Source organism: Papio anubis, chromosome 15 (genome assembly GCF_008728515.1).
Source record: "Papio anubis isolate 15944 chromosome 15, Panubis1.0, whole genome shotgun sequence".
NCBI classification, from domain to species: Eukaryota; Metazoa; Chordata; class Mammalia; order Primates; family Cercopithecidae; genus Papio; species Papio anubis.
In genome coordinates, this window is record NC_044990.1 from 12210099 (window position 1) to 12237279 (window position 27181).

At 42.1% G+C, this 27181-nt stretch overlaps 1 protein-coding gene and 3 long non-coding RNA genes across 8 annotated transcripts in view; 2 read left to right on the forward strand and 2 right to left on the reverse strand.

The window, feature by feature from the left end:
- STARD13 (StAR related lipid transfer domain containing 13) overlaps nucleotides 1-27181 on the reverse strand; it is a 553194-nt gene that overhangs the window by 238014 nt on the left and 287999 nt on the right. Inside the window, exon 1 of one of the 3 annotated variants that reach the window (XM_021929384.2) lies at nucleotides 16669-17049. The exons of the other annotated variants lie outside the window; for them this stretch is intronic. Coding sequence (XP_021785076.2) covers nucleotides 16669-16792 — 124 coding nt within the window. The 5' untranslated portion in view covers nucleotides 16793-17049. Of the gene's footprint in view, nucleotides 1-16668; nucleotides 17050-27181 lie in introns of those variants that run through there. 3 annotated transcript variants of the gene reach the window in all.
- Nucleotides 228-3154, reverse strand: LOC110741645. The gene is made up of 2 exons (XR_002518200.2): nucleotides 1487-3154; nucleotides 228-605 (listed from the first exon to the last, which is right to left on the reverse strand). It is a non-coding gene; the product is annotated as an uncharacterized LOC110741645 (long non-coding RNA).
- On the forward strand, nucleotides 2081-14889 carry LOC103879158. Of its 2 annotated transcripts, none has more exons than XR_004178639.1 (3): nucleotides 2081-2184; nucleotides 12152-12220; nucleotides 14804-14889. It is a non-coding gene; the product is annotated as an uncharacterized LOC103879158 (long non-coding RNA). The 2 variants fall into 2 exon arrangements; XR_004178640.1 differs by having other exon boundaries at nucleotides 12152-12368; nucleotides 14804-14864.
- On the forward strand, nucleotides 14886-19075 carry LOC116270557. Of its 2 annotated transcripts, none has more exons than XR_004178641.1 (4): nucleotides 14886-14972; nucleotides 18154-18342; nucleotides 18468-18631; nucleotides 18975-19075. It is a non-coding gene; the product is annotated as an uncharacterized LOC116270557 (long non-coding RNA). The 2 variants fall into 2 exon arrangements; XR_004178642.1 differs by lacking the exon at nucleotides 14886-14972 and adding an exon at nucleotides 17138-17444.

Consider the following 27181-nt stretch of genomic DNA (forward strand, 5'->3'; position numbering starts at 1 on the left):
CTACATGCAATAACAACAGCAGTATTAGGTTCCTTCAGCTGTAAAATGAAAATTTCCAGTTGCACCTTAGAAGGAGGCTGGAGGGTAGGAGTTTATCTGGCACAAATCTACAAAGCTGACAGGTGCACCAAACACCTGGGGGTGGGATCATGGCAGGACAGGTGGGGTTTGGGGTCATCAGAGGTAAACTGAGGAGGAACTCACTTAGGAGGGAGCAAGTCAATGCCTTTCACGTCCTTCAGTCTTTCCTTTAATCAGTCGCTGAGTCAGTTAGGCTGCCAAGAAACACTTATAAAACACGGGAAAACCTTTGCTCTTGAAGGCAAGTAAAGTACCATATTTTCTCTTGAAAAGTTGGTACTCTAGAGACTAATTTCAGAAACAGGCATCTTGCTCAGGAATGAGAGGCCAAGTATGATTTCACTTATAATTACAAGACTCAGTGTGACTTGAAGTTGGGCTGTAATCTCAAACTCGTCACTAAGGAGATAGGTGACCTGCAACAGGTGAATTTAACCTCTCTGAAGTTCCATCAGCTCTTCTAAAATGAATGACTTGGACAAGATTATCTATAAGACATCTGTGTATTCTAATACTTCATGACTCTGAAAAGAAAGAAGAGGTAAAAATATTGGCTGGAATTCCATTGTCATATTAAAAAGCTTGGAAAAAAATCGTATAATCTATCAACAACAATTCACTTTTTAGAAGTTTGTTAGGCACTGATTTGCAAGAGAAGTAAGAGACGGCATCCATTCTTGTATTTCCTCAACAATTAGGTTATTTTACTATGCGGATTACACAGCAGAGGGTGAAAGACTTTTTTAATGCAAGACAAAATTTCTCTATTCTAGTACAAAAGAAATCTTGCTGGTGAGACAAGGACCAGATTGAAATACTCAGCAGAGTGGATGGAAAAGGGGGAAACTTGAAGCCAGATGAGACCCCAGTCGGCAATTTACTACCTGCACTGAACTTGGCCAAGTTCCTTCACTTACCTCATCTTTAAAATAATGATCGGGACCTCAGTGTCATGGAAGGATGACATATGGAAAAACCCTGAACCGGGGCCTGACACAGAGTGGACCCTCACCAGGGCTGGTCCTCCTGCCCTCTCGCCCCCAAGACATAAAAGGAGAGACCCTCAAGAGGTGGGAGTGGGCATCACCAGAATGGAATTGGCAAGGAAATCATGAAGGGCTTGAGCCAGCTCTTAAAAAATGGGCAGGATCTAGGTAGGCAGAGAGAGAGAGAGAGAAAGGTATCTGACCTGGAAGACATTCCATGGCACAAGGTATGAGCCTGAAATAGCCATGAGAGTTTAGAGCCATTTCCAATAACTGGTGGAAGGACAGTGCTAGGCAGGTGGTAAACAAACACCTGGAAAGCTTGTTACGAAATAAATACACACACACACTCCTATGCCCCCTACCCCCCAGCCACAGCGCACACACACACCACACACTCACACATTTTAAAATACAACCTGTATTTTAAAAAGCTTTTCTGGTGGTTCCGATGCTCCCTGAGGTTTGGGTGTCACCGGCTGGGTGGAGGTAACAGCAGCTGACTGACCTGGACAGGGCAGAGCTCGCAGCGGGCAGGAGGAAAGTGACGGAAAGGTCATCACTGGAGTAGGAGCCTGGACTCAAATCCCCCCTGCCACGCCCCTGCCATGGAGCCCTGGAAGCCACATGATGTTTCCTATCTTCATTTGTCTCGTTAATGCAATAGAGATCACGGCACCAGCTTTGTCTCCTGCGAGGGACTTTTGTTACAATCTGTTGATTTTAAACCACTGTTATATTACATTCATAGACTAACACTTAGCTGTAAATCGCTACAGAAAAATTCAGGGTCACCATGAATCCCCATCATTATCGTGGAGACTCTGGGATGCCGGAACACCACAACCAGCTCCCTCTGTGACGCCCTGTGTGAGGCAACAGTGGGGCAGGACTCTGAAAATGGTTCCATGCTGTCACTACGACACCCGTGAACTGAGCTGTGGTGCTTCCTAAGTGCTAGACTGTGATTAGGGTGGGGGTCCTGGAGTCATTGGGGTCTCATAAGTCATGAGAGTCAGGTCGCTCTCTCAAACCTACACAGCTACAAGTAGTGGGTACGTGCCTTGCATACGCCACTTAACCTCTCCTAGCCTTGAAGGTTTCGTCAACTTACTAGGTAAGGTACTTCTACTTACTAAGTAGGTTAGTAATAGTAAGCATAGTCACCACATACCGTTTATGTAGTCTGTGCCATACACACAGCAAGCAACCAATGAGGTGTATGGAGGCTGAAATTCAGCCCTGGGTACATTCGCCAAGCCACACAACTATGGGGCTGCATTGTCCCAGAAGAGGCATCTTTTTCTAATTCATCATCCCAGAGAGGACCGATGTGAATTTTCTAAATCACAGCGAGGTGCTATTTGTGCTAACAGTGACCCTGGCAGTACCTGCTGAGAAGCCTGGGCATTAAGTAAGAACATGCATGAAGTCCTTAGCACAGTGCCAGGAATACAATAGAGTCCAATACTGGGTAGCCATTAATGTTAAAATATCATTCATCAATTCATTCAACAAGCATCCATCGTGCATCTCCTGTATACCAGCTACATGCTAGGACAGCTGGCATGTCTGCAATGAATAAGACGTTACCCTTTCCCTGGAAGAACTTGTGGTTTAAGGGTAAACAGAGACACACATGTAAATCATTATATTCAAGTATGGATACAGGAGGGCTTCTCCAGAGTGATCGTACAGCTTAAATTACTGAATACTAATGACTGTGCTATTAAGGTTTAATTTATTTATACAAATTCAGCATTTCATATCTGGAAAGGAAAACTTACTATGACTCTTTGATAAAGCTGCTTACACATCTCATACTTCCTTGTGTTCAGATTAGACACAAAAAACAGGGTAATCAAGCCACTGTTACGGGATCACCACCTGTGTCCACTTGAATGCCAGGACCCTGCTGTCAAAGACAGGTCCACCTCTTACAACATGGCCTAGAATTGGCTGATTATAAACTGCCTGCTGGCCATGTTTGGTGGCTCACACCTATAATCCCAACATTTGGGGAAGCCGAGGTGGAAAGATTGCTTGAGCCGCAGAATTTGAGGTCAGCCTGGGCAACATAGTGAGACTCTGTCTGTACAAAAAAAAAAAAAAAAAAAAAAATAGCTGGGTGTTGTGGCATGTATCTGTAGTCCCAGATACTCAGGAGGCTGAGGTGGGAGGATGGCTTGAGCCACAGAAGTTGAGGCTGCAGTGAACCAAGATCGCACCACTGCACTCCAGCCTGGATGACAAAGTAAGACCCTGTATCAGGAAAAAAAAAAAAAAAAAAAAAAAAATCTCCTTACTTGTGTTCCTATTCAGAACAACTCAAATGTATTATTGGATGAAGTAGCCTAAGAACAAATGAAAACGCATGCATACACTCTGATTTTCAATTGCCCGGAAATATCAGGTTGGTGCAAAAGTAATTGCGGTTTTTGTCATTGAAAGTAATGGCAAAGACCGCAATTACTTTTGCACCAACATAATACTTCATATTAAATAACTTTTAAACGAAAGAAATATATATATACATATATATTTTTTACTTTGTTAAATGGAGTTCTATGGATATCCTGTATTAGCAAAGGAGGATTTAACCTGTACAGTTTTGTAAGACTAGACCCAGTCAACGTTAGTGTTCTTCCCAGGGACAAATGGGAATAATGACAAAATAAAATGTTAGCAGATATAAAATCCCTGATGATAAATGATAGGCTTTATTATTACCTCTCCTAATTTCCTTTTCTGAGTAAGTACCCTAGGTGAAACCTACACAAGAAATAGCTTTAATGATTTTAATAGAAGTGGTTTAATGAACTAATCTATTATGAGTGTTGTAAATATTTAATTAAGAAACAGCTTAATTAAGAAATTTTAAAAACAAAGATCTGCAAGTCTATCATATCAAGAGTTTTACCTTGTCCCAATTTCCTGTTATTCCTCAGCACCACAATACTTTTTAAAAAACTAATTAAAATATTTGCTTCAATATATGTAATAAGGAAATACAATCACTATATCAATAACTCTGCAAATATCAGGGGTCATATTATTGCCTTACTTTATAATGCTGTTGTCAGAATCAATAAACCATAAAATAAAACAAACACACTTTCTTTTTGGGGAGTTCACCTTCCCCAAAAGCAAGGGGCACAGACGATGTGGATTGTAGACGGTAGATGCTCAAGGGACGACTTCCACGGACCCTTCAGTGATTTACACATGGCCATTATCTTACCTATATAACACCAAGTCACCAACGAAGGTCAATTCACAAAGTCATGGTTCCATAAGGAACTGGCTTTCCCTGAGTGCAGGACCAGCTACATCATTTGCAGGGTCCAGGATGAAATGAAAATGTGGGTCCTCCATTCAATAATTATTAAGAATTTCAAGATGGTAACAGCAGAACATTAAACCAAATGAGGGGCCCTTCTATGCATGGGGCCCTGTATGACTGCACAGGTCACATGTCCCTGCAGTCAGTCCTGCCAGAGTGTGGTGCAAAGACTGTTGAGATTTTAGAGGAGTTTGCAGGCTCTGGACTCCTGGCTTGTCCCCTCTTGTCCTTTCTTCAATTCTGGTAGATGTAGTTCCAATAGCAGAAGGTACCAGTTATAAGTTGCTGGTATCCAAAGCTTCATGGGAGTGACATTGGTGGGTTTCCTAGAGTACACTTAGGGGCTTCTGCCCTTTCTCTCAACTAGCAGACCAACACATGAAATCCAGATAGAAAAAGTGCTAAAGGACTTAGGACATTAAGGCTCTTTTAGACTCATGGTCTAGTTTTATGGACTCATTGATCTTTTAAAGTTAAATGGGACCTTAGAGATTATCTAGTCTGATTTCTCTCATTTTAATTAGGTCTCCAGCAAATTCCATGTAGGCCAAAAGCATGCAGATGAATTCTCATTTGCATAGCTCTACAGCTGTTGGTGATTTTGATGATGAAATCATAGTTGACAGTCTTTCAGAAAGACAAAATATTAGTATAATGAATGATTCATCTCTAACACTAATGGATCGATATGAGATGCTGCCAGCCATGCTAACAATATATTTAGCATTTGATTTTTTTTTTTAAATCCCCATCAGAGCAAGGAGAGTGAGCTGAATGTCTTAGTACTTGGAAATCTCTGGATATGGGATCTAGAATGGGTTTATAAGATCCAGGAAATCAAGACCATCCTGTCTAACATGGTGAAAACCCGTCTGTACTAAAAATGCAGAAAATTAGCCAGGCGTGCTGGCACCTGCCTGTAGTCCCAGCTACTCGGGAGGCTGAGGCAGGAGAATGGCTTGAACCCGGGAGGCGGAGGTTGCAGTGAACCAAGATTGCACCACTGCATTCCAGTCCGGGCCACAGAGTGAGACTCTACCTTAAAAACAAAACAAAACAAAACAAAACAAAAATACAGGAACAAAGCATATGAATCTAGAAGTGAAGGAAATGGGTGGTTTCGGGTGGGGGTTAAAGGATCTCCTTTATCAAGAATACATGTCTCTGCTCCTCTATTCCCTACTTATATGTATGTTGTCTTCAATAATCCCTTACATAGGTTTTACTATGGGCCAGACACTGTGCTACGTTCTTTGCAAATATTAACTCATTTAATCCTCATAAAAACCCTCTAAGGTAAGTACTATGCTAATCCTCCTCTTTAAAGATGAAGAAACTGAGAAACATTGAGATTAGTTATCTTGTCCAAGGGCCCACTGGTTTAACTGGTGGAGGCAGGATTCAAACTCATGTAGCTGTGACTCCAGTAGCTGCTCTTAACCACTAGATCGTGATGCTGTTCTTTTGTATATCTACTGCTTAGGAAATCTTTCCTTAGCACTAAAAGAAAGACAATGGCCGGGTGTGGTGGCTCACGCCTGTAATCCCAGCACTTTGGGAGGCCAAGGCAGGTGGATCACGAGGTCAGGAGTTCAAGACCAGTAAGACTCCGTCTCAAAAAAAAAAAAAAAAAGAAAAAGGAAACTACAATTTATTTCCAAGACTATGAGGACAACACCTTGTGGCCAAGAAAGGTGCAATCCATCATTGTTTTCTAATTGGTTTTTAAGAGTTCTGTGATGAATACAACTTAACATCAGGTAAGGGAGGCAACCACTATCTTGCCATCTTTGTGGTGTCATTGTGACAACATGTATCCCCCCACAAAGGGGTAGATTAGCATAACTTTTTATGCTTTTTATGATATTCAAACATTCATACTTTCAGATTGTTCTTCTAATAAATATTAATTTTCAATAGAAAAACACCTTTTTTTTTTGAGATAGGTTATCACACTGTCACCCAAGTTGGAGTGCAGTGGCGCAATCATGGCTCACTGCAGCCTTGACTTCCAGGGCTCAAGCAATCCTCCCATCTCAGCCTCCCAAGTAGGAGTAGCTAGACAGGCATGTGACACAATGCTCAGCTAATTTTCTTTATTTTTTGTAGAGACTGTGTCTCTCTCTGTTTCCCAGTCTGGAAAAACACTTTCAAAGATCCTTCAAGAAATTTGAAAATGTTTCCATTTTATCCAGATGCAGAGAGAATGAGAAGCATAAGACTTTCCAGTTTAATATCATTGCAAGTAAATGTATGAATTTTTAAGGATTGCATAATTGTCTCTCTTCTTCATTGCATTTCCTATATAGGAAGGAGAAAGCAGTATTCAACAAACACAATATGCCATGATGCACTATAGATAATATAGCCTCTATCGTACAAGAAAACAGAAACATAAGATTCTGAACATTTTATTTTGGATAAAAATATTACTAAAGAAAGATACTGCAGGAGAATGTAAGATGTCTTGACACAGCAGATTTGCAAATAAAATATTGTGTAGTCATGGTACATTCTATACTGTTCTTGTGCAATTTCTGGAAGCTTGCTTCATTTCTGGTCAGATAGATGAGTTAAGTGATTTGGGCAGCATAGTGAAATTTATGTGCCTCGCCAAGATACAACCACGGTACTGAATTAATATCCTGCACTACCATCCCAACATGCTTTGACAAGGATGCTATCTCATGGCTCAATAAATACTTATGGACTAACTACAAACACGACAAAAATGTTTGTCCTTCAACTTAACTGTTTTAGGAATACACATTCAAGGACTCTGAAAAAAGCCCAGTAAAGTTGTAAGACTTTTAAAACTACTTTTATTTGCATTTTGCAAGCTCACTAAACTTGCAAAAGGACAGAATAGAAATATACTGTTGGATAAACACCTAGGAAACTTTATAAAGTCTTAAAGCAAAATTTTCTCCATAAGCTGCTTTGTTCAGCATAAGATGTAAAAAGCACAAAGGAAAAGTAGATATGAATTTCATTAAACATGCTCTATGTCTAAATGATCAAGTTGGTGCCTTACAAAAGACCATGTTCGGTGGTCCTCTCAAGAAATTTCAGTGAATGGCCTGGCACAGTGGCTCAAGCCTGTAATCTCAGCACTTTGGCAGGCCAAGGCGAGCGGATCACAAGGCCAGGAGATCAAGACCATCCTGGCTAACATGGTGAAATCCTGTCTCTACTAAAAATACAAAAAATTAGCCGGGTGTGGTGGCGGGTGCCTGTAGTCCCAGCTACTCGGGAGGCTGAGGCAGGAGAATCGCTTGAACTCGGGAGGTGGAGGTTGCAGTGAGCCAAGATTGTGCCATGCACTCCAGCCTGGATGACAGAGCGAGATTACATCTCAAAAAAAAGAAATTTCAGCGAACTAGCTGGGCTTGTGCCTCTTATTCAGAGCAACCACCAGCAGTAATGAACATGGTCTTTCTTTATTCTAATTCAAGGAGGACACTGTATTGCCCCCCAGGGTGATCCAGCATATTGCAGATAGGTTAGGCCAAAGTTAAGTTACACTCTTTACAAATGCAAACTTTTTTTTTTTTTGAGATGGAAGCTCTGTGGCCCAGGCTGGAGTGCAGTGGTGCAATCTCTGCTCATGGCAACCTCCTCCTCCTGGGTTCAAGTGATTCCCGTGCCTCAGCCTCCCGAGTAGCTGGAATTACAGGCATGCACTCCACCACACCCAGCTAATTTTTGTATTTTCAGTAGCGACGAGGTTTCACCATGTTGGCCAGCCTGGTCTTAAACTCTTGACCTCAAGTGATCTGCCTGCCACGGCTTCCCTAAGTGCTGGGATTACAGGCATGAGCCACCGTGCTGGGCCAGATACAAATGTTTAAGACATTGGTTATCTATTTTTCTCTGAAAATTTTTACCTTAACCAGTGGTGTCTTGGGCAAAGCATAACCCTTAAAGGTCAGTAAGTGGATGCTATATTGGAAAAATCAATATACAGAACCTTTCCTACGAGCTAAGCTAAGCTTTGTTTGATCAGACTATTCCTGGATATCAGGACACTGGCCAAGTCCTGCCAAATGTAAAGCTCTTATCCCATTATATGTAGGCCCAACCAGTTACAATAACCAGAGAAGTGCTTATGCTAAAACCATTTTTTATTTAATAAATTGTGTTTTTTTGTGTGTGCATATGCAGGCAACCTGAGAAGTGTTTCCTTAAAAAAAGTTTGTTTGCTTTTTTACTTTGCAATATAATTTTTAAATTAAAAAGGCATTTGATTAGTGAGGTTTTTTTTTTTTGAGAGACGGGGTATCTCTGTGTCACCCAGGCTGAAGGGCAGTGGCATGACATAGTTCACTGCATCTCTGAATTCCTGGGCAAGAGCTATCTTCCTGCCTCAGCCTCCTGAGTAGCTGGGAGTACAGAGGCATGAACCACTACGCCCAGCAATGATTATTTTTGTTCATCAACAGTTCTAGGACCAAATGTGTAAATCTATCACAAAAGATTCAATATAGCAGTACTATTGTGATAGAAGAATGTTGAATTTAGAAATAATGTTGCTCTCTATTTTCCTGAAAATTTAGTACATGCATATGTACTAATAGTACATGTATATGGACACATTTATGTCCAAATATTGCACTCTAACCAAAGAGCCCCCCAGGACTTGGCCCTTGACCCCTTCCCCTTATCTGCAATCTCTTCCAAGTAGCTCCACCCAGTTCCAAAGTTTTATAAAGTAGTCATATGCCAATAATTCTCACATTATATCTCTGGCTCTGACTTTCCTACAAAGCCGATACTCATGCATCCAATTCTTTGACTTTTACTTTTGGATGTCTAGCAGGCATTCCAAAACTAATGGAGCCAACAGAGAACCTTTCAGTCCTTTTTCTCTCCCATGCAAATCCAGTTATCCTCATCTCGGCCAACATTGCTACACTCCACTTAGCTGCTCAGATCAAAAATCTGGCTGGGCTCGGTATCTCAAGCCTGTCATCCCAGCACCTTGGGAGGCGGAGGTGGGAACACTGCTTGAGCCCAGGAGTTTGAGACCAGACTGACCTGGGCAACATGGAGGAACCCCATCTCTACAAAAATGCAAAAATTAGCCAGGAGTGGTGACGCAAACCTGTAGTCCCAGTTACTCGGAAGGCTGATGTGGGAGGATGCTTGAGCCTCCAAGGTTGAGGCTGCGGTAAGCCATGATTCCACCACAGTACTCCAGACTGGGCAACAGAATGAGACCCTGTCTTAAAAAAAAAAAAAATCTAGGAGTCCCTCTCCCTAGCTTCCAACAACCAACCTGTTATTGTCTCTATTTCAAGACATACTCCAAATCTGTTCCTTTCTCTCCATTTCTATCACTATCACCCTAGTCCCTGTCACTGTTTATCTCTCACCTAGACCACCACTGGTAGTAATTTATTCAGGTCTTGTCACTTCTTTGCTTAATGCCCTTTGTTCTTATCTCCTGTAGAACTAAATCAAAACTTCTTGCCCTAGCAACAAAGCCTAACCTTATCTTATAAATTGACCCTCTGTCTACATTTCTGACATCCACTCTTACCACCTATTTCTTTATTCTCCAGGCACCACTGACCTTTTTCTCTGTCCCTGTGAGATGACAAGTTCTTTCTGACCTCAATTAAGCAAAACTTTTCTTAGGGCTTAGAATATAATCCTGTATTAGCCCCAGAATTCTGCAAGTTATTATGTGGGAATTAAGGTAAGTCAGTGGTTCTCAACCTGGATTGCAGAGTGAAATCTTCTGCAGGGCTTTTAAAAATACGGATACCCAGACCCCATCTGAATTGAATCAGAATCTCTGGGAGGAGGCCAGAGAGTTAGTACTTCTGAAAGGCTCCTAATGAGTCTATGTGGCTAAAGTTGACAACCCTGATATAAGTGATGTGCTCTTCCTTTTTAATTTTAATTGTATATTTTCTTGACTTAGATGTTTTTTGTTATTGTTAATATAAATAGCATCTAAACATAGTATCATCTCAAAAGATGTTTAAAAAACAAACAAACAAAAAATGCTGACAGAATAGAATGGTCAATTCTTCACAGAAAAGTGATGATAAAACGGATATAAAATACATGAAAAGAGTCGGCTAGTATCATCCTGTACTTTTGATATTATAGAACACATTTAGATTTTAATGAGGAAGTTTTTGTGGCTCATGTTTTATTCTTGATCTTGCTTTGCATTGAAGTCCCAATCTTGTGTTTATATCACTTCACAGGATGCTACTGTTGACTCTGAGAATGAATGAGCCTGTTTTAACATGACAAGAACTCACGGAAATTTGGTGGAATTAATGTTTCTAACAAAACTTGAACTTTTCACTGTTTTAAGTCAGAATATTTTTGGCAGCAATATAACTTCCTGTGTCTATGATAAATGATTTAAAATGAGACTATAAAAAAGATCAAAAGACTTAGACATCAATTAGCTCACAGGCTACCTAAATATTGTTATATGAGTATAATGGAATCAAACATATGGATTACGTTTCCATTAAAATAGAGTAGGGTTTTAAAGCAGAGAAGCAGAAAGCTTTAGAAAAGTCATTTGAATGTTCTTAGACTTTAACAGCTAAAAAGTAATTCAAGCTGCTTACAAACACCACAAGCTAACGGGTATGCTTCTGCCTAAAGAATTGAATGATGCCATAAAAGTTTAGAATTGTCACCAGTAGTGGTTGTTTAGGGAACTGGGGAAGCCAAAATAACCTGTCACTCTCCCACCTTGAAGAAACCTGCTGTGCTTGTAGGGTTTACAGCAGCATCTCATTCTTGTAGCTCTTCCAATGGTTGTGGGCAGAATGAACCACAGAGGGGCCCTGACAAGTTAGATGTATGGCTGTTCGTTTGTTTCAAATCCCTATAAGCCCATACACTAAAGAGTCCAATGGCATGATTAGGGGACAAGCTACTTTAGGTGCACAGGGCTATCCTCGTTACTCCAGGAGGAAAGAAAGAGTACTTTTCCAGTTCTTTTTGTTCTTCTTTTGTAATTGAACTGCAAGTGACAGAGGGTCTTAGAAAGGATTTGGGGGTCCACAGCTCTCCACAAAGTCCAGGGAGGAGGCCATGTGGTACAGTAGGAAATAGGCACAGATGGCTTGTGAATTCTGATGACCTGAATTTGAATCCTGCTTTGAACACTAACAACTAAACAATTATGGATACTGAGATGACAGTGAGAAAAACTTGCTGGGCTCCATGAGGAGCATAATTTTAGAAAATTAAGAAGTATGCATTGACAACAGTTCCACAATCTAGTGGAAATTTAGCAACTGCCACAGAACTGGAAAATCCAGTAAGAGCTCCCAATGTAAGTTCTTCTTTAATAATAACTCCTTTTCATATTTTTGCAATGAAATGAATATATTTGAACATCATTCATATCTTATCCTTCCATTGGTTTCATTATTTGTGTCACTGTGACCTACGTTAAGAAATGATTTTTCCAGGCTATTTGTTCAAATGAAAAAAAAAAAGTTTTGCTTTGGGGTTTCCTTGTTAGGAAGATTTCAGATTTGACCTGGCATTTGCTAAGGACAACCTTAAATGCTTTTGTACCTGTGGTACCCAGCCTCCAGGTTGCCCCCCAATCATCCCCACCACCTGGTAGCCACTTCTTGTGTAGTCAGTTCCCTCCCACATGATACGTCACTTCTGAGAGCAGGTTACAAACACTGCAATTTCTGTCTTGAGTGCATGCTCTCTTCTCTCAGATCTCTGCCATATTGTGTATCAGGCACACAGGGCAAGAAATTGAAGCTTCCAGCCAACAGCCAGAGAGAACCAAGGCCTGCCAGCACCTAAGGTGAGCGAGCTTGGAAGCAGATCCACCAGCTTCAATCAAGCCTTCAGATGACTGCCACCCCAGCTGACAGATTGAAGGCCATATTATAAGAGACCCTGAGACAGAACCACCCAGCTAACCTCCCTAGGACCCCAGAAACTCTAGAATAGTAATTGTTTGTTTGTTTGTTTTTTTAAAGAAATGCATTTTTCAAATATGTATGATCCCCTCCGTCCTAAATATGGTCCCATGGCACAGAAACACATAGGCTTTAATATGCTTAAACAGCTCTACTTCTTTTTGTCTTTCTGTTCAGTTGACAAGACAGCTTTTTATGAAGAGAAATAAGAGTGAGTTAGAAAAAGGATTTCCTTCCTTGGGATGGAAAAAAGCAAAAGGAAGAATCAAATACCTTCAGAATGCCCTAGATAGCAAATACAGGTTTATTTATTTATCTTTTATTTTTATATGTTTTATTTATTTATTTTATTTATTTTATTTTTTTGAGACAGAGTCTTGCTCTGTCACCTAGGCTGGGGTGCAGTGGTGCAATATCAGCTCACTGCAACCTCCGCCTCCCAGGTTCAAGCGATTCTCCTGCCTCAACCTCCTGAGTAGCTGGGACTACAGATGCATGCCACCACAGCAGGCTAATTTTGTTGTTGTTGTTGTTGTTGTTGTTGTTTTGGTAGAGATAGGGTTTCACTATGTTGGCCAGGCTGTCTTGAACTTCTGACCTCAGGTGATCCACCTGCCTCAGCCTCCCAAAGTAGTAGGATAATAGGCATGAGCCACTGCACCTGGCTGCAAATACAAGTTAATTATGAAGCACTTTGAACACTGTTCCATTGACTAAGTATAGTAAGAAGAAAATTTTAGCCAAGTTAAAGAAGTTCCAGCACTAAACTTACTTGATAAAAAAAAAGATATAAAAGCAAGACCAAAAAAAAGCCAATAGCCTAATCTCATCTGTTGACAGAACAGATACCCTCTTGGGATATATTCATATACAGTTATACACCACACAACAACGTTTCAGTCAATGACGAACTGGACTGCATATACGACAGTGGTCCCATAAGCTAACAATGCCATGTTTTTAGTGTACCCTTTCTTTTTTCTGTTTTTGAGACAGAGTCTTGCTCTATTACCTAGGTTGGAGTGCAGTGGCACAATCTTGGCTCACTGTAACCTCTGCCTCCTGGGTTCAAATGATTCTCATGCCTCAGTCTCCCATGTAGCTTGGATTACACATGTGTGCCACCACACCTGCCTGATTTTTTTGTTTGTTTATTTTAGTAGAGATGGGGTTTCACTATGTTGGCCAGGCTGGTCTCGAACTCTTGTCCTCAAGTGATCTGCCCGCCTTGGCCTCCCAAAGTGCTGAGATTACAGGCATGAGCCACCATGCCTGACTACTGTACCCTTTCTTTTTAGATGTGTTTAGAGACAAAAATACTTGCCATTGTGTTACAATTGCCCACAGTATTTAGTATAGTAATATGCTCTACAGGTTTGTAATCTAGGAGAAATAGGCCACACCATATAGCCTAGGTGTGTAGCAGACTATACCAACCAAGTTTGTGTAAATACATTGTATGATTTACACTTGATTCACTCAACCAATGAAATCACCTAACAATGCATTTCTTAGACTATATCTTCATCGTAAAGTGATACATGACTATGGTTGGTTATTCTGGTATTGTGAACTGAACCATATAAAGAACACTTTTACAAATGAAGAACATTTTCACCTAGAATTGATGCCAACATTAATAACTTAAGTATTTCAGTGTCTCATGGCCAAAGTTCTATATTTTAGCCACCTTAGCAAGAAAACCCCAGAAAATCAATTTGCATCTAAAAGTGCCTTTACGGAGTTGGCCTGGTTTTGTGGCAGGCATCCCACCTTGCTTAGAGAAGCAGAAGCTAAAGTTGGCCTCACAGAGGATTGTTTGGTCCCAGCTGAATAACCTGCTGGCATCTGCTGTGAGCAGAGTGGTAAGCAGATTATGGGTAAGCAGATATTAGTATTCTGATTAAACATTTTCAAACCTCATACCGCTATTTTAAAAAATAATTGCACTACTCTTGAGAGCACTCTTATATTTCCTATTCTGAAACCACTTTTAGCCCTCTATATATTCATGATCTTAAAGTCTCTATCTACAGTTTATTTCCAAGGATTAAAACTTTTTCCCGGCTGGGCGCGGTGGCTCATGCCTGTAATCCCAGCACTTTGGGAGGCCGAGGTGGGCAGATCATGAGGTCAGGAGATTGAGACCATCCTGACTAACATGGTGAAACCCCGTCTCTACTAAAAATACAAAAAATTAGCTGGGCGTAGTGGTGGGCGCCCGTAGTCCCAGCTACTCGGGAGGCTGAGGCAGGAGAATGGCGTGAACCCGGGAGGCAGAGCTTGCAGTGAGCCAAGATCACACCACTGCACTCCAGCCTGGGCGGCAGAGCAAGACTCTGTCTCAAAAAAAAAACCTTTTTCCCTTCACCACCTTAACTGCAATGTAAAATTCATGTGAATATGACTTTCTTGGACAATCTTAATAGTTTTAAGTCTTTACATGACACTCTCTTCCTTCCCAGATCGCTTCTTGAAAGAGACAGAGCTGCAGTCATCTTTGGCCTCAGGTTCTATAAAAACCCAGCACAGCCTTGGCAGGCCTCCTGGAATGACTTCTTGTTTCCTGAGGACCCATTGATTTAACAAACTTAACAAACGTAAATAACAGAAGCTATGAAAGAGACATTTGCAGTAAGCATTCTGAAGTTATGAAGCAACAAAAGTTTACTAGACCACAAAAATTTCTCTAAAACCATCCATCATGTAGAATATACAATTTAGCATGATAATAGGGAAAGTTATTAATTGTTATTAATTGAGGTCTACAGTGCATGTACAGGTTTTTAAACATCAACAGTCAAAACTGCTGGGTTACCACAATTTATTTCTGGGTCCAAACCAAAAAAGTCTGTTTATTTCTTGGGTGCACACTAAATGTGGCCACTGTGTTGGAGAGAAAATGTGGAATCAACATTGTATGCTTACAACATCAAGTGTTGGAATCATCCATAATCTCCACTTTTAATTTAGCTTGCTAGCGACCTTCTCTCAAGGTGCTATAGACTCTGGGCATCTTCCCCAGAATGCTTTCAGGTGGATGAGGGATGTGGGTGCATGAGTTTAAGGGCAGAATATCTAGCAAACCACTTGCTTTACAGTTCAAATAAGGAAAAAAGGGAGGAGTTCAAAGAAGGTTAGATCTCCCACTTCACCAGTGGCGTCCTTTCCTTCTGCCTAGGCATCAGACCTTCTTCTCTAGAACTTTCTTCTGCCCCATGTGGTGGTCACTGCCCAGCTCAAGAGATAGCCCTGGAGAGGACACAGAGGCAACAAGGTCCAGAGACTTGCCTCGGGGTCACCTCAGGGGCCCTTCCAATCATGCTTCCCCCAGTCCCTGAAGCATCTTCCAGCAGCTAACATGTTGGCGAAGGGGCCCTAAACCCTGCACTGCCCAGGAACTGTGCTGTGGAGTCTGGCCACTTTCTCTTATTGGGGCAGGCATGAGGCAGTGACTAAAGGGTCCTAAAGTTGCCAGTGAAAGCTCTGAGATGGCTGGACCACCCACTGCATCCTTGGCCCTACAGAAAGAGGGTTCCATGGAGCATGCACAGAAGCAGCAAGGGGCAGTGTGACACTGGGGGAGGTACTAAGGATGGGGCGGCCTTCTGATCCAAGCAAGGATTCTTAAGGACCTCCTGGCTCAAAACAATCACTTCCTCTCTTGCTCTGATTCGTGGGCAATGGAGTCCCAAAGGGAGGCCCTTCCTTGCAACCTCAAAGGGAGGAAAGCCTGCTTTCACAGCTGGCAGGGCCTGCGGACAGCCAGCCAGCTACCTGCACCAACTACCGTCCACCTGTCTCCCGTCACATCTCCCCCTCTACCCCTGAGCAGCTGGTCTGCGGCGCTTTGGACGTGCTCCTTGCTTTGCATTCACTCTCCCTCCCGCGCACTCAGTGGATGTGTCCCACGTGGAGAAGGCGAAGTTGGGAAGGGGCAGCCTTTGCGAAGGGCCACTTGGTCTGGGCACTTATTCACTGGGGTGGAATGGGATGGCAGCGGAGTAGGGGGCAGCCTAGGTGAAAAGGCCGCCCGGGGACAGCCCCTCCAGGTAACCCCTGCCCCGCGGCCCGCCAGCATGGAGCACCAGGCCGGGCTGTCAGTGCGCGCGTCCGGCACGGAGCCCACACCCACCCACCGGGAGGTGCGGCGGGCGGGCGCTCGGGGCCCGGCCCAGGGAGGGTGGTGCCCGCAGCCCGCTCGCCCGGGCCTTGGGCTGTGAAACTCATGCCCGGGAGCCCAGGGCAGAGGAGGGCGGCGGGCCCGGGAGAGCTACGCGGTCAGCGCCTCCCCAGCCCCACTGGGTCCCGGCGTCTCCGGGGCACTGACCTGCCAGCCGCCTCTCCCGGACGTTCTTCCACAGCAGATCCCAGGCTCTGGCCGTGGAGTCCCGCAGCTGCTCACTGATGGATCTCCTGAGCCGCGTTTGGCAAGGTTTCCGTTTGCTGGTCATGTTAGATCCCTCCTCATAACGACCGGCGGGCTCGGCACCGCCACTCCCGCGTGGCCCGCGACTCAGACTCCCGGCGACTGGGGAGGACGGACGCGGCACTCCCGCCGGGGTCCCGGGACCCAATGCGGGCGCGACATGGGTCAGTCCGGCGCCGGGAGGCTGCGCCACGCGCGAGGACCGGGATGCCTGGCCACCAGGAGCGCGGCGCTAGGTCAACCTCTGCGCTCGCCAACTCCTCTACTCCTTTCCCACTTTCCTTCTCCTCCCCTCCTCCCCTCCGTTGGGCGCTCCTCCACTCCCCTCCCTCCCCTGCCCTCCCCCTGGCTGCCTCTCGCCCCACGCCTTCCAGGAGCGCGCTTCCCCTTCCCTCCCTCGCCCAACCTGACAGCCTGGTCCCCACGGCCCCCCACTCAAGGAGCTTCCAGCTTTCTTCCAGTTTTACCCAGAAATCAGGGGCTGGACCATATTCCTCCTATTTCTTGATACTTTCCTTTATTTTTCAGTTTCAGAAACTACCATCTTCACAACTACAACAACAACAAAAATGTATATATGCCACAGTGAGAGCATAACTCATCCCAGTTTCCCTGAATTCAAGTCACTTGAAGTCAGCTACTCGGTTTGGCTGACATTCTTTTGATGTTCAATATTGGTAAACTGAACATTATGTTAATCCTTCCTGATTTCTTCAATGAAATAATTATCTGGCTGCAAACTACAATCAAATTAATATGGTTTGAAGTGTCAAAATATTATTTCCATTGCATAGCCATTATGAGGAGAAAAATAACTTTAAAATATTAAGGTCAAACCATGAGGAACCTACCTAAAATAGATTTACATAGTTTGAGAAAGCATTACAATCTGTATGCAGTTAAAGAAGTAGGTATTATGAAGAAGTGAAATACGAAAATAGAAGAATTTTAAGGTATTTTAGCCAAAAATGTAAAGTAGGCTTGTAGTTAGAAATTAACTCCGATTCCTGAAGGAAAGAAGGAAGTGTATTGGCTCTTTAAGAAGTACATCATCACTGAAGTCCAAGTCCACTTCCTGGGCTTCAACTCATTCATAAGGAGAAGACAATACTATCTCAGGCCTCAGGGTGTCCTGCATTTCACAAAGTTTCGTTTCTGAAGTGCTTTGAGGTCTTCCAAGAAAGTAACTGTGACAACATTTAACTAATTCAGAGATGTGATTAATGCCTTACACCTCAGGTTTGGGGAGAGGAACACATTTTTCAAAAGGAATTTCTGAATTCTTGAATCTGCAAAATTGCTTGAATCTCATTTCTTTTTAAATGTCTTTGTACCAGGCTGCCAAATAAGAACCAAAATTTAATCAGATATTCATTTTAATTTCAGGTGCTCTACAGGAAGTTTGAAAATTAGAAGTATTCAGTCCTTCCTCTATTATATAAATTGCTACTGCCTTAGGGGATGGAAACTAACCTCTAGCTAAAGTATTCCCTCTACACTTCTGCTACACTTCTAGCAAATATTCCCTCCATCAGTTTATCTTGTTGGTAGAAAATGGGAATGACAGGGACGATGGTAAGAAATAGTCTTTATTGTCTTATTTTGTTACTTTAAATATTTAAAAATGTTAACTAGTGAAACACACCTCAGAATGAGCTAGAAAGTAATGAGATCTTTTTTTTTTTTTTTTTTTTTTGTAGCATCCTGGTAAACCTTTGAAATAGTCAGTTATGAAGCAATAAGTCATGGATCAGAAATGGACTTGAAACTGTGACAGCCAGTTATATAGACTAATCCAGATTGCTTTCTGGACCCAAGCCAAATACCCTTTTGATTCCATCCTCTGCTTTGTATGCATGTAGAGGTAACAAAATGCTCTGCAAAGAACAAGACTCCTGTTATCTTAAAGTGGCTGCTATACAGTGTAACAACAAAATGTTTAACAATTACATTCCCAGGAAAGCTGTGTATTTGACTTATAGAAGGGACCCCTTATTGAATCAAACAGAGGCAGTAGTTTTAACATTATATACGCGGGAACAGAACATAACCATTCTAGCTATTTTAGTGAGCATTTAGCTCTCAAGAGCGTGGGCCCCTACTACTTTCTATTCTAGCACGTATTTTATATTCAGATGCCATTGGTTAGGGGTTTTCCTTAAATGACTGATGTGAAGACTAAATTCTGGCATTGCACATTTGTTTAGTTCTGGCTGTCGGATGGCCCATGAATTGAGGACTGTCCAAGAGAAGCCCAGATGAAAGACGGAAATGATCTGCCTGGAACAGGTGCCGGCTGAGCAGTGTGTGCCACCCAGCATGGCCCAGCTCTCTGCCAGCCCCGGCTGCTGGCCCTGTTGGAAGAAACCACACAGCTGTGCAGATGGAGCTGCCACAAATGCCAAGTGTTCCAACCTCAATAGGAACCTCAGGGCTACTTGCAGTCATTTGTACAGCATCCGCTCTCATTCTCCTCAAGATCTGTTTTAAAGCTGAACCTTAGGTAGAATCCCCTCTGGGGCCTTCACCAGATGAAAATATCACCTACTTCAGAGAAAAGAACTCAGGTAACCCCCTAGCCCTACCTCCCTTCTTGCTTAGACTCTTCCCTTCCATCTCAGTGGAGGAGGTATTGTTCTTCCAGCCCGAGACCACGCCCCTCACATGTGTTGGGCTTTCTTTCCCTTCTTATCCCAACAGGGACTTTGCTACTTTGGTTATTTCCTCTCCCTCACAGACCCTCAATCTCTCGCTCTGCATAGGCTCAACCCTCCAGTCTCACCCTGCTTTTAAACAAACCAAAACTAAAACAACAGCAGCCATCCTAAAGCCCACTGCCTCTACCCTGTGTCCCTGGGAAGAGAAGTCTTTCCTTGTCAACACTGCAATCTGGGCTTCCTCCCTTCCTCAATGAACATGATCTTGCCAAGGTCACCAATAATCATCTGGTTGCTAAATCTAACGACGTGTTCCAGTTATTGTTGTCCTTTCCAGGGTGCATGGACCATTGGACACTGCAGCCCATTTCCTTCCTCTGACACAGGCTTGTCTCGTGGCTGTCAGGCGACACCCTCCCCTGGGTTCCTCCTTTTCACAGACGGCCTCACATGGTCCTTCTTAAGGCCTGACGGGCTATAGATAGACAGTATATGTGGTTAAGAATGTGGCTAAAGGCAGCGTCCCGTTTGATTCTGCATATGTTTCTGCCTCTCAATAGTACCTCCCTAGACGATTGCAGTGTGGATTAAATGAAATAATCCATTTGGCACATAGAAAGGACCTAGCCTATGCTCCCAACAACAATACTATCATAATTACATTACTGTCCTAGCCCAAATCCATCCTGAGCCCTTTCAAGAAGCTGTCCCTGACACCCAACCGAAATAGCTCCTTCTCACGACATCTAGTTTAGTTTTCCTGATAGCACTTCCACTTCCAGACATTATGTTTGTTTGTTTGTGGTCGGTCTCCCAGGCAGACTGTGAGCTCCCTAAGAACTGAGGCCCTGTCTGTCTGACTTGCTTGTGCATCCTCAGTGCCTAAAACAGTCGCGGACAGTTATGGTCAGTAAATATTATAGAATAAATGAATGATTCTACTCTAGGGCCATGTATTGTTTAACTTCCTGATGGGTATCTCCAGAACTTTCCTTCCAAACCTGCTCTTTCATCTCTATTTCCTATGTGAGCCAACTGGCGCTACCACCCATCTAGTGACTGAGAGAGAAATCTAGAAGACATCTGAAACTCCTCCATACATCCTATATTGCGTCAATCTTTCCCCACCTCTCTATCTCCTGAGTAACCGATTCAGTTCAAGTTTTCTCTTTCCCTTCCCTGAATTTCAGCATAAAAAGAGTCCCATTTGAAAGCTCTTGCTTGCACTGCACTCTATGTCTTTATATATCAGCCCTGCTTGAATGTTTTTACTCTAATTTTTTTCTTCTTCACTCATCCTTCGAGATTCAACTCAGATGCACTCACATATCACCTTCTCCTTGATCCTTCTACAAATCCCAGTGGCTGGATGGGTTCCTCTTCCACTGTGTTTCTGCTGTGCTTTGGGGATACTGCCAGAGGAGCACTTATCAAAGAGCCAGAGCTAAGTGTCCTTACCTGTATCTTCTCAGTTGTCCCTGCAGTCCTGAGTTCCTCCAACTAAGACTAGTACAGGACTTTTATTTCTCAACCCCTTGTGCCTTTTTCAGTGAACAGCACATAGTAGGAGTAGGATCATTTACCGACTGAATGACTATTCCTATAGTTTTAAATGACTGGTTACCACTAGGATCCTCCTTAGGATAAGTGAAAATTTTAAGAATGCTTATGCTGATATTGCTTCATTCTCATTAATTATCACTCTCTTCTTATATAATGTTTATTAATTTTAAACATAGAGGTAATACATACTGATAATTATAGTTTTTTAAACACATAAAAATTATAATAGAAACATTAAAAGTACCTGTAATATTACCAAAAAGAGAGCTGATAACATTTGAAAATTGGCCTTTTTAGTTTTTTCCTTGCATATTAAAAAAATTGGAAGAGTTTTTATACCAAGTTTTTCATTTTTTTCACTAAGCAGTAGATTGTGAGCATTTTTCCAATGTATATTCTTTTAAAATATAGTTTTTAATGAATATCTAAAATTCTGTGGGATAAACACACTATAATTTATTTTAAAGCTTTCACAATTTTGGACATTTTTCTCCAAATTTCTAAAATTACAAATAATCCTGTGATAAATAACTTTGACAAATGAAAAAAATACATATATTTTTCTCCTTCCCTTACTGCTATGTAATAAGAACCATCACCATTGCCTTTCACAACCACAGGCAATAAGCAGGACTTGCCGCCCACCACCTACACATCTGAATGCCAACAACTCTGCAATTCCATTACATTTTTATCCCTTCCACTTCCCTCCCATGTTCAACTCTGATTCTGTGCCATCACCCCCTACAGAAGAGTGGAGAAGCACATTCCACGGTTTGCTTGCTGTGGTATTTTTTTGCTGGAAGCCTTTGCTTGAGAATAGAGCCCAATTTCTAACTGTACCAGGCCAGGAATCCTTCACCAAGAACCCATAGTCATAGTGCATTATTTCATGTTGCTTGCAGCTTTGCTATGGGGAAATGCCTTTCTTGAGGAGATCCATTTTCCTTTGCTGCAGGGTAGAAGGGTGAAGAGCTCTTGCAACTCTTTCCCTGCATGTTCCCTTCCCAGGAGAGATGGGGTGTAGCAACTCTTCCTTTGATGTATCCTTCAGGCTCCATTTCAGGGACATGTTGTTGGAGATTGTGAAATGCAATCTCATATTATTTATTTCCTCATTTTAAAAGTGCTGCTGAAAGTTCTGGAGAAGCTGACTTTTCAAGCTGGGTCCTTGGATCACAGTCACCAATCTGTGCCTGCCCTGATTGGTCTATCTGTGTATCCCATTGCCATGCTCTGAATCTGCCAGTCTTTGAATGCTAACAAGTTTGATTGCATTTTGGGTTTTGTTCTGTTAATTAAAAAAGCATCAGGCTCTACACTTTCTTGGAAGCAAAATTTAGTGTTAGCTGTAAACTCTGCATTGCCAATTAATAACTTTGGCTGTGTTTCACATTTCCCTGATGTAGACTGGTAAATGCTTTGAATCTTCAGGCTGAATGTCATATCATAGTCATCAACTTTACAAATATCACAATTCCTTTCTATATTTTCATGTACACTTTGGGGAACCACGATTACCATATGGGAGACCTTAGGGAAGTGTCTTACAAATTTCTGATGGCATTCACAGGCCATTGGATTGAAGACGTTTCCAGTGATTGAAATCATCTTGACATCACTTGTGCCATCCTTCAGCCTGTCTGTTTTATAAAGGTTGAGTAAGTAGCTTAGCTTAGCACACAACCTCACATTAGCATATCGATTTAGGTAATTTGTTATGACTGTCTTAGTATACATAGAGTAGTTTGAGACCTCAAACATACACTGTGAAGCATTCTTCCATTGTTACTGAGCTTCTTAAGGTCAATGAACACATCATCTGAAGAGCACTGAAAGCCAGTCCCCAGTTCCCACAGGCAGTACAGGGAAGTGACTGATGGCACAGACAGAGGAGGTAGCCAACTAGGTTCATACCACGGCTCTGCACCTACTAGCTGTGTAATCTCCGTAAGTTACCCATTTTCTGAGTTCCTCAGCCTCACCATCTATAAAATGGGGATTATAATAATGCTTACCTCATAGGGTTTTTGGCAAGGATCAAATGCAATAGTACATGCAAAATATTTAGAATGGTGCCTGGCATATAATGAGCATTCATTAAATTTTAATTGCTATTGTTGTTGTTGTTTGCCTAAACCATTTCTGCAATTCTCATGAGATTCCAGTCCAGCCAAATTCTGAATAGCCTCATGCTAAATAGCAAGAAGTCACTAATGAGTATTATAAACTAGCACGGGATGTGGGAGGTACGAGAATAGGATTCACATCTCAGCTCTGGGAATGATAAGGTGTAGGAGAGATAGAAGCTATTTAATCTTCCTAAACATAGGTTTCCTTATCTGTCAAATGCAGCAAAGAACTCTTTGTTCTACCTACCCTGCTCATAGTTAAACCATATATGAGAGTGTTTTATAATTAAAGTGTCATCAAAATGAAAGGTATTGTAAATAATAGGAAAGTTTAGGGAAAATCCACATATGGAGCAAGTACATTTCCTACTTGCATGCATAAAAATATATTTATTCAACAAAGATCTTTATTCCTAGAGTGACACAGGTCTCTCCTGGTGGCCCTAATTGTGTTCCAACTGCTGACATAAATCAAGGCTGATTACGTATGTTTACTGGTGTGGACAGTTGGAAGGGGCTGGGACCCTTGTCGCCTTCCATGGGGTAACCCTCCACTCCAATTATATTTATTCCACAAATACATATTGAACAAACCTTTGGCATCTCTAAAAGCAGGCAGCATTTGTTCCGCATTCTAGAGGAAAGTCTTTTGGAGCTATCTCAGTACTACCTCCCACCTTGTTAATTAATCTGTGTAGGTATGGCATTTTATTTAAGAATTTCATCTTTAATAAGACATTGCTCTAGTTTAGCACTACCCAGGATAATGCGTCTTGTAAGCGTTATTTAATGTAACTAGCACATGAGGTCAACCGCTACTCCTTAGAAAAACAAAACAAAAGTGGCAGGAAAACAATTTCAGAAAATGTAAATGATTTGATCAAAATCATCAGCTAATAAGTTGCGGAACCAAGACTCAAATGTTTACCATCCATCTTTAAATCCAGTCTTTGGGAGGCCAAGGTGGGTGGATCACTTAGGTTAGGAGTTCAACTTTTTAAAACTTTAAGTGTCTTCCTGTTAGTGCCTTGTGATAACATGGTTAATAAATGAGAGTTATTAGTTTTAAGAGTATCTGGGGCAATGGAAATTACTTTTATTGTTTAATATACATTTTCCTTCTGTCTACACAGAAGGACACATAGTTGATCCTTGAACAATATAGGCTTGAACAGCGTGGGTCCACTTATACGTGGATTTTTTTTTTTTTTCAAAAAACACTACACTGAGTGTGCCTGCCTCCCTTCCACCTTCTCTACTACTTCTGCCTCTGCCACCTCCGAGACAGCAAGACCAACCCTCTTTTCTTCTTCCTTCTCATCAGCTTACTCAACGTGAAGACAATGAGAATGAAGACCTTTGTGACGGTCCACTTGCACTTAATGAATAGTGAATATATTTTCTTTAACTTGCTTTAATGAAAGAATATAATATATAATACATGCAAAATAACAAAACATGTGTTAACCAACAGTTTATATTATTGATAAGGCTTCCAGTTAACAGTAAGCTATTAGTAGTTAAATTTGTGGGGAGTCAAAAGTTATACTTGGATTTTTGACTATAGGTCGGGGGAGCAGGAGGACCTGGTCCCCCTAACTCCTGCATTGTTCAAGAACTACCCGAGACTGGCTAATTTATAAAGAGAAGAGGTTTAATTGACTCACAGTTCCACAGACTGTACAGGAAGCATGGCTGGGAGTCCTCAGGAAACTTACACAATTATGGCAAGAGGCAAAGGAGAAGCAAGCACGTCTTACCATGGTGGAGAGGAGAAAGATAGTGAAGGGGGAAGTGCTACACACTTTTAAACAACTAGATCTCATGAGAACTCACTCACTACCATGAGAACAGCAAGGGGGAAATCCACACCCATGATTCAATCACCTCCCACGAGGTCCCCCCAACACTGGGAATTACAATTCAACATGAGATTTGGGTGGGGACGCAGAGCCAAACTATATCAAAGGGTCAACTGCATTTACCTTCCATATGACAAAATACTATATTTTCTATATCACTTCAGTAGTGGTCATTCATTGCTAATAATATGTTTGTTGTAATTATTTTTATACATTATTTTGCGAGTACCATTTAAAATAAAAATGTTTGATATTACTTAATGTGTTAGGCCACTTTGTGTCACTATAAAGAAATACCTGAAGCTGGGTAATTTATCAAGAAAATAGATTGAATTGGTACATTGTTCTGCAGGCTGTACAAGTGTGGCACCAACATCTGCTTGGCTTATGGTGAGGGCCTCAGGAAGCTTACAATCATGGCAGAAGCGGGAGGGGGCAGGAGGATCACATGGCAAGAGCAAGAGCAAGGGTGAGGGACAACCAGCTCTCGTGTGGACTAACTGAGTGAGAACTCACTCATCACCAAGGGGATGGTGCTAAACTATTCACGAGTGATCCATCCTCATGATCCAATCACCTCCCACCAGTCTCCACCTCCAACACTGGGAATCACATTTGCACATGAGTTTAGAGGGGACAAACATCCAAACCATATCAATAAGGGAAAAACTACAAATCCAAATCCATCTTTGGAGTCTTGGGAAATCTTTTGGATTTAATGGATTTTATCGATAGCTCTATTTTATTTGTGTAACCCTGGACCTCTGTTTTATTTCTCTTTGCATCCTCTGTTCCTGGAACACTGCTCGGCACATGGTGAACTCAACAACAATGACCACCACCACAACAACATAGGTTGTTGAATTTGATTTCTTAACTTTTAGGTCTTAGCATAGCTGTCCCCTCTTTGGAAGCCTTTCCTGACCATTTTATGATCAAACTTCACTAAACTCTGACCAGAACATATGTCCACATAATATTTTGTGATTATTTTTTATTCCTTGCTTGACTTGCCCCTTCACTAGATTGTAAATTCCATAAGAGCAAGGACCTTGTCTTTCTTTCCAGACACTGATTGCCAGCACCTAGAGCAGTGTTTGACGCACACTAGATGCTCAAGGAATCACACGTCATTTGCCAAGAAAGCTAGTGCCATCAGCGGAAATTATCAATCCTAGAAGAGTCTGTCCTGCATCACCTGGAGAGCTTAAATATTTCAACTCACAACTCCAGGACCTTTGTCTCCACTCCACTTCACCCCACCTACTCCCAAGGACACACCCTGGGCCAAGTCACTACCACTGTGCTTCCAGAATATTGAAGCTTTATCTTAGCTTCTATATGGTACTTGTATCCTTTTAGCATTCCTCATCTTGTCTTGTGATCTTTGCGTTTGCCTTTCCTTTACTTAATCAGTCCTTTTCCTTGACATCATGCCCTCCTAGACTTGGGTTAAGCTCTGTGAACCAAACTTTCAAACACTTTCTCAGTACACACATGCATGCACACAAAGAGCTATTTTATTTCTTAGTTATTCCGTGCCTGTTTGGCAAAACCCCTCTATCTAGTCTTACGTGCAGGCCACCACACACAGTCAATGAAGTTCCAGACTGCACAGACTGATGACATGATGCCAATGGGGTGAGAATTATCAGCAAAATCTTTGCCTTGTCTCTAGCAGAGTCTGGTTCCTGTTCTCCAGGAACAGTCACAGTGGTTAGCTTAAATCTTCATCACTGTCCTCGAGGCCCTGGTATGCTTTCTTCCTCTTACCCTCAACACCAACACTTGTCAGATACTCACAGGGGAAAGAGAGGAACTGGCAGTTCCTTGAATGCACCACACTCTCTGCCTCAGTACCTTTGCACATGTTCCTCCTGCCTGGAGCACACTGACTCTTCTTTTCTAAAGTTACGCCTAAGCCCCACAAAGTAAGGGTTTTCTTACTAGATTGGATTATAACCCTCCTGAGGGTAGGAAGTGGATTTTTAATGTCTGCATCCCTAGTGGTGAATGCAGTGCTAATAACATAATAAATGCTCAATATATATTGACCGAATGAATTAAGAATTGAAAACTGGGGCTGTAGAGTGGGCTAGAGAAGCTAGGTATACCGATGCATTATCCTTCCAAATGTTGAAATATTTAGCATTAATTCATTAAAAATATAGAAAATGTACATACAAACACATAACTATTA